Here is a 7,848-nt window from a genome sequence, read left to right as displayed (position 1 = left end):
TCAGTATTACCCCTACAGATACAGACTTCTACAGCACACATTGTGTGCTCTGTATAAGAAACCAGCACCTCTAAGAGGAAAGTCATTTCACCCCATAGTAAGTGTTTCAAGTGGCTTATGTGAATTTTGCCTTAAAGTGTCTATTTCTTTTTAATGCCTGTAAATGAAGCCTTGAACAGATACCTCAAGTGCAGCTATCTACCTAGGAAGTAGGTTCAATTTATAGGCAGTTCTTTTTTAACAGTGGACAAAAACAAGCGTGATTTTGTCAGGACAAACTTTCCTCCTGCCATTATCACAAACAGGCTCAGGGACACAGGGCAAGGTCCATGACTACACTGCCCCTGCCTTCAACTTTGAATTGTTATAGATAGTTGGAATCAGCAAATAAGCTTTAATGGAACTAGCATGTGCTTTGTAATATTGCCTTTCTACAAGGAGTTTTAAATCTGGGAGCATCTTCTTATAGGGACTTCTCAGAATTGCACTGGCCAACTGAAGTGTCATTCTTAGAAGCTGAGAGCTTCACTACTGAAGAACAAGAGAGCAGATAACTAGAATCATCCTATTATTTCTCCCAGGCACCATGCACATGGATAAGCATTTGAGGACAGTTGAATGATAGAACTAAGCAGAGAAAGCTCAAAGAGATCAGATTGTTCCAAGAGGAGAAACTTGTTAGTCAATCTTAGCAATGGAACAAAAGTAATCCTTCTTTGAGACTGTCATTACGGAGGTGTTAAATGGGTAACAGCAAGCTTCTCAAGACAATTAAGCATTCAGTTCTTGCATAGTAATAGGCAGCTAGGGTTCTGTTAAAATAAAGCAGCATCCCATTTTCTTCTATTGCATCCCTACCTGACATTCCCAGTATCATTATGACTTATTATTCCTCTATCCAGAGTTGTAACTTACTTGTGTTCTCTGCTTTTTCTCCCCTCCTAAAGACTTGGGTTCATTCAGGCGATGGTCAGAAGAGACAATGCAACTGCTGAGTTCATTCTCTTGGGAATCACAGATATCTGGGAGCTGCAGGTTATTCTGTTTGTGCTGTTCCTTCTGATCTGTGTCACCTCGCTGGTGGGGAATCTCAGCATGATTGCTTTAATCAGACTTGACTCTCGACTCCGCACCCCCATGTACTTCTTCCTCTGCCACCTCTCTCTGGTAGACCTAGGTAATTCCTCAGCAGTTGCTCCCAAAATGCTGGTGAGCTTCTTTGAAGAAAGGAAGACTATCTCTGTGCCAGGATGTGCAGCCCAGATGTACTTCTGTGGATTCTGCATCATCGCTGAGTGTTACCTGCTGGCTGCAATGGCCTATGACCGGTACATGGCCATCTGTAACCCTCTGCTCTACATGGCCACCATGTCTCAGAAGGTTTGTGTGCAACTGGCTGTGGGAGCCTACATAATAGCTTCTGTGAGTCAAATGGTGCTTGTCAGCTCAGTGTTTAGTGCACGCTTCTGTGGCCCTAATGTCATCAATCACTTTTTCTGCGACATCCCTCCACTCCTGAAACTTTCCTGCTCCAGCACTACTGTCAATGAACATGTCCTTTTTACCATTGCTACTCTTGTTGCACTCAGCACTTTAGCATTCATTGCTGTCTCTTATGTTTATATCCTTACCACTGTCCTGAGGATGCGCTCCTCAGAGGGCAGACACAAAGCTTTCTCCACCTGTGCCTCACATTTGACATCAGTTTCAGTTTTCTATGGGACTATGATCTTCATGTACCTCCGCCCCAGTTCTACCTACTCCCTGAACCAGGACAAAGTGGTGTCTGTTGTCTATACCATGGTGATTCCCATGCTGAACCCCCTCATCTACAGCCTCAGGAACATGGAGGTGAGGGGTGCTCTCAAGAGACTCCTAAAAAAAGTTCTAATTTACTTTAGAGATCAAACTGGCAAAGAGGTGTCATAAACAAAATAAACTTGGAAATCCTTGAGTTTCAATCACTAGGACTCAAGTGCTTGTACATGTTGTTGCTACAAGATACAGTGAACCACTTCTTTCTTTCTCCTCTGTCAGGATGTAGCTATACTGTCTGATTTTACCCTTAAACTTACTAAGTATAATATAAGCCTCACCTGCACTCCTGCCCCACATGCCACCCCCTACTTTAAAGACTTGCTGCTCTTTGTGTCACTCCATAAGGAACTGTACTTTTAAGACTGAGAAGCATCCCTCACATTATTTAGTTCTTCTGCTAGACCTTCGAGAGGGAATGATGGGGCAAAATGGAGATGCAAGTCCTCATGAATGCTTGCTAAGAATAAATCTGGGCTAATGTGTTTGAAACCAGGAGCATCTCCAATTGGCAGTGCAGAAGCCAGGTTTAACATTACGAATGAGCAGTGCTGGTTTAAGATCAAATAAATGAATGCTACATATGTGCATTCCCCAGATAAAGTTCAGCAATCATACACAGCTCAATGCAATCAGTTCTAGGTGACATGTTTATAGGACCCTTTGCTGATACAGAAAACCCATCTATGTTTAAGAGACAAACAAAAAAATTTGCAAGTCCCGGCTGTGGATTTGAATCGAAAATGTCATCTAAGGTGATGGGTCACCACACACAAATACTTATTCAGAGATGGTTGAAGGGGAAGCATTGGACATCCCTGGGGAGCAGACCTTAATGAGGACAGCCGTACCAAGGTTCCAGAAACACCATGGGTCTAGTTTACCTGGGTAGCAGGAATAGCAAAATCATAGAATCATAGAAAAGTTTGGGTTGGAAGGGACTTCAAAAGTCATCATCCCCAGATAAGGTGTGAATGTAGCAAAACTGGAATGAACATGGGAAAGTGATCAGAGTGGGTCATTTATTCGGGAGGAGACAGTGGTGGTGAAACTGAGGTATCATGGCTGATGAGGGAAGAGCAAGAAAAGATGCATTAAAAGGGGCCAGTGGCCACTGAGCAGGCTCCTGGTCAGTTTATCTGGCCAAGTTCCATGCTTGACCACCACAGCTGTCCCATCCTGCTACTGAATTGTGTTCACAATGGTCAGCTATGCATTTATGACAACATCTGGGGTTTAGAGCTTAGAAATTCTTTGGGGAAGAGATGCAACTAAATGCCAGGTATGAGCAGTGCAATTGTTTCACCACAGTCAGCTGAGACATCAAACTGAATGCAAATCTTGTATCCATGTGACCAGAGACAACAGAAAATGCACACACCCAGTAGGATGAGAGCTTCTAGTGTATGCCATAGATTGGGAACAGAAAGAAAACAGCTTCAAGGAGAGATGGAGAAGAACACCACAGTCCAGTCTGAAAACCAAGAAGTTTTGTGAAGAAAGAGGAAGGGGATTTAATACTGGAGATATGCAGGGATATTGAATACCTGCGTTAGACAGCGCAAGCAGTGTTTACTTTCAGAGTCCAAGGAAGTTTAGAAGTAAAGAGTCCATCCACAGTGTACCATCAGGAGCAAAGGGAGGTAGGCCATGAGCAGGGTTGGAGACAAATCTGTGCTCTTGGTCCAGGATACAGCCAGAAGTATTGCTTATTAGAAGTAATTGCAATGTTACCTCTGGGACCACTTCCCTTTGGCCTTTAAAATTAGGGTGTCTCAAAAGGGAAAATCTGAAATGTAATTTCAGTTCTTCCACTCCTTTGCTATCACTTTGAATGAGTTAAATCGTTGCAAAGGACCTAGCCACTCCACATTCATTTCTTTATCTACAAACATCTATCATTGCTTGAGACTGGGGAGGGTGTCTGCAATACTGTTTTGTGGATTCTGCTGTCAGTATTCCCATTATTGGATGAGTTTCAGCCTTCTTGCAGATTGGACATTTTCAGGTACAGAAAAAACATTCTTTAATTTACAAATCCTGAACAAAGATGAGTCAGGATGATTTCGAGGTATTTTGATCTATATGAGAATTCACTTAGGTCCAAGATACGTTTGTCCTGCTGATGGAGAAGCTGTGATAATGCTTTCTCTAAGAAACCTCTTTCAACCTTGGGCAAAGTCCTTAGCTTATTTTTGTCTTTTTCCCACCTATAAAACCTACAGAACCCTCATCTTTCAAATTGCTTTGAGATCAAAAGATGTACAGTTCAGAGCTTGTGCTGTCTACCAACATCAATAATAGAAGGAGAGGATTTTCAGAGGTTGGCAAGTGATCTAGAAGCACAGATCTCAAGTCCATAGAACTTTTCATGTCTCGGATGATGCCTCTAGATGCCTCTTTGTCCTAGATACTCCAAAGTATTTTAAAACTAAACCCTATATAAAATCCTACTCTAGTTATTTATACTATTTATATTAAATTTCCCTTCTCCCTCCCAGAGGCCTGCAGTTTTCAGATCCTGAAGGATGTTGGTCCGTGTAGTATGATATTCATCAGAAACATTACCATGACTGGTTTACAGAAGGCAAAATTTCATTGTTCATTGCCTAAGCAGTGTAGTTACATATATTACACAGGCCTGAACAGAATCAGAAGTTCGATGTAGCTTTTTATGCTGGCACAGCCTTTAAAATGGTTGTGTATGTATCTGCTTAAATGAAAGACTTCTCTCCAGTTCTACATCCATTTTAAGCAGGATGCTGGATTTCATATTATTCAGGTTCTTGCTGTTGACATCATAACTGGTAGAGTCCACCTAGTCTAGCAAGATGTGTCTTGAATAAGAATTGGATTCATCTCATTAGACATTAGGGATCAGGCCCATCTCTCTGAAATTCAGGTGTTTCCATGTGAGCCGTTGCCACATTTGCACAGGTGCCAGTGAAAAGCTGCTTGATGCAAGTCTTTTGCAGCTTTTATCCTGTGTGCTGGTACCATACAGATATCTTGGATGTCAGCAGTGCCTGAACTGACAAGAGGCACCAATGCTTTGGTACCTTCATCCTTCCTTTCAGGGCAGGAGGGACGTGCCTGCTGTGACTGACCAGGAGGTAGGTGCTGAGCAGTCTGGGCTGCAGTGCAAACAGAGTTATCCGACTGTATGGACTGGGGTGATAGCTCAGCTATCTCTCCTCCCTGAGACAGTAACTTGGGGCTGAAGCAAAGTGCCTCCTTCAATTGAGCTTTTTAGGATTATTTCTTAACCTCCCTTCCAGAACAGTTTCTGTTTTGGAAAGATGCTTCGTTTTGCAGTACTTTCCCTTGACAGCATTATTGCTCATTCAGGTTGTGAGACTCTACTTGGTCTTAAAAACACAGGATAGGATTCAGTTTCAGCTAAAGTCATCAGATTTAGGCACCTACATTTAAGCATTTATCTGTATGCCATACATCTAAATCTCCGTCACGAGTGAGGAATAAATCAGGTTCCAAGGTTAAGTCCAGAAGGCTCCTCAGGTTCCCAGAAACAGTTGAGAAGTTGAGATGAAGTTATCACCAACTATCTGGTGATCTGAATCATCCTTTAGAGTCCACTGACTCTACCAGCTAGGCATCCAAGTAACTTGTTCAGCTGTAACAGTTGGGTACCACTTGAGGCATCCTGGTGTGACCTGTCATTAGTCCAATTTTGATTCCAGAGGAGCACAAGCCCTGCAACATCCCTGCATCAAACGTGACGGCTGCCTTCAGATGTCTCAGATACTGTGCAGCATATCGAGTGACATTTAAGAGTGTCTTCCACAGCATTGCTTATGTAGGCCATCTGCTACTCACTTTTTACTTCACAAAGATTTAGGACCCAACAAATGTGACCATATATTAATTACAAACTTTCATGTAAAGCCTTAAAACAGCTTAGAAAGTACAGCATAAAGACAAAATATGAACATTAGAAGCTACAGTGATGAGAATGCCGTAAGATCCTAAATACACATTAAGGTGGTTGGACGTATTTAGTTTGCTAGATGTGGCCTGTATGATGAATTTTGGCTTTATTGCAGGGAAAGAATACAGCTGTATGGATATTTGTCCAAAAGAGTAGATGTGTGTCATGAGGAGAGTTCCTGAAGGATTGTTTCACTCTAGAAGTCTATTCCATGTTTCTTCCCATGTTAAGAAAGGATATCAAGAACTGGGATTTTAACACATTTTTTTGATCTAACATTGAATTTTTGATTTCTAAAGAGGATAATAACTTTGTTGGGCATTAGAATGTGTATAAATTAGGCATTATTCTGTTAAATCTGTGTCCTTAGACTGCAACCAACATGAACAGAGGTTCAGCTAACTGTACCATAAGAAAAGTTTCTCAACGTGTTCTCATTTTTCTGGTCACCATGATATATAAAATAGCTGGTATGTTGTGTCTTGTACCTTGTTTTCCACATTCTCTCCCCTTCAAACCTCTTGTTACACTTATCTTGCAAAAGACTTGAGTTGACTTTTTTACTGTTTCTTATCTTGACACTTAAACCACTAGAATAATAATGGCCAAGGAAAGCCAAAGCATAGTGACAAAGCTCAGCTGACAAGGCCTCTCCTCCCAGCCAAGGACACAGACTGTACTTTCCTTAGTGTTTCAGTTATTTTACCTGCTCACACTTGTTGGTAACGTCATGGTCATTGCAGTGATCAGACCTGATTACCAGCTGCAGTCACCCATGTACTTTTTCCTTGCCAACCTGTCCTTCTTAGACATCTGCTACGTTTCCAGCAACATTCCCCAGACGCTGGTGAACCTCTTGACCAAGAAGGGGATCATCTTCCTTCCCTAGAGGTGCTGCTCAGATGTATTTCTCTCTGGCTTTTGGCATGAGAGAGTGTTTTCTGCTTGGGGTCATGGCCTATGATCAATACATGGCAATATGTCACACCTTTTTTACACCATTGTAACCCCAATGCTGAACCCCCTCATCTACAGCCTCAGGACCACGGACATGAAGCGTGCCCTGAGAAGGGCAATGAACAGACCCAAATCCCTCTCTATTTAAAGGCTTTTCAGGGATTGGTGGTATTGCACTGAGCTCTGAGTGGAAACAATGCTCAAATGTGGTTATTTCTCTACCGGCAATTGTCCCAGAGTGAGACGAAGTAATAAAAGTGCTAAATTCAACAACAGCTAAACAAAAAGACCTTGCATACAAACAACTTTCTAAGCAACATTTGGGATTTGGCCTCTAAGCTAGAGTATCAAGACACTGTGGCTTCAGCCTCCCTCCCTACAGTTCATTTAAAATACAAGTGGGAAATGCCAATAGCAGCATGTCAAGAAAGCAGAATAGAAGAAAGATGACTAAATTGTGGTGACAAAAATTAAGAAGCTTTTTGTAAAGTTTAAATGTATTTTGCTTCCTAAGGGTTTTCTAATTATCTTTGCAGCATACAAACATTTAAGCTATGTTGCAAACATGAGCTGCTACTGTGATTTCCCTGCAAACCTGGAGATCTCTCAGTGTCTGTTTTGTTGGTTAGCAAAGAAAACTGCCATCTTCTCCAATAAAGGGTTCAGCTGTCTACAGCTAATATTGATCCCATTGTGCTTGGTCGGGCGGGGTGGGGTGAGCTATCGGTCAGCAGATGGTGAGGTGTTGTGTTCTCTACCCTTGTTATTTCCTTTATCATTATTATTGTTGGTGGTAGCAGTAGTGATTTGTGTTATACCTTAGTTACTGGACTGTTCCTATCTCAACCCGTGGGCGTTACATTCTTTTGATTCTCCTTCCCACCCCTCCAGGAGCTGGGGGGAAAGAAAAGGGGGGAAGTGAGACAGCAGATGTGTGATTTATGGCTCACTGGGTTTAAACCACGACAAGCTAAAGGAGACAGAGCACCTTTAAAACCAAAATCTTGTCTTTCTCTTTTAATTTTGTGGTCCATACTGTTCTGCTGTAAGAAATACCCTTTGACTCTTAGACCTTCTTAGAAAGCTCGTAGTAAACCTACCTCATTCTTCCTAACAAGCACCTGGGG

General features: G+C 42.1%; 1 protein-coding gene across 1 annotated transcript; it reads left to right on the top strand.

The window, feature by feature from the left end:
• Nucleotides 1-891: 891 nt before the first annotated feature.
• Nucleotides 892-1,934, top strand: LOC133210952 (olfactory receptor 5AR1-like). Its single transcript, XM_061350850.1, has one exon. It carries the CDS (start codon nucleotides 967-969, stop codon nucleotides 1,927-1,929), a length of 963 nt encoding a protein of 320 aa, XP_061206834.1. The 5' UTR covers nucleotides 892-966; the 3' UTR covers nucleotides 1,930-1,934.
• The last annotated feature ends 5,914 nt before the right edge of the window (nucleotides 1,935-7,848 follow it).

The sequence above is a fragment of the Neopsephotus bourkii genome, unplaced genomic scaffold (assembly GCF_033783945.1).
Source record: "Neopsephotus bourkii isolate Nb327-2 ecotype Australia unplaced genomic scaffold, CSIRO-AGI_Nbou_v1 NB_542, whole genome shotgun sequence".
Taxonomy (NCBI): domain Eukaryota; kingdom Metazoa; phylum Chordata; class Aves; order Psittaciformes; family Psittacidae; genus Neopsephotus; species Neopsephotus bourkii.
Note: the sequence above shows the minus strand (reverse complement) of the source record. Positions and strands in the feature narration are given on the sequence as shown.

Bases quoted from the DNA above. Each gene is read 5' to 3' on its own strand.
- LOC133210952 (XM_061350850.1), top strand. From the start codon at position 967: ATGGTCAGAAGAGACAATGCAACTGCTGAGTTCATTCTCTTGGGAATC.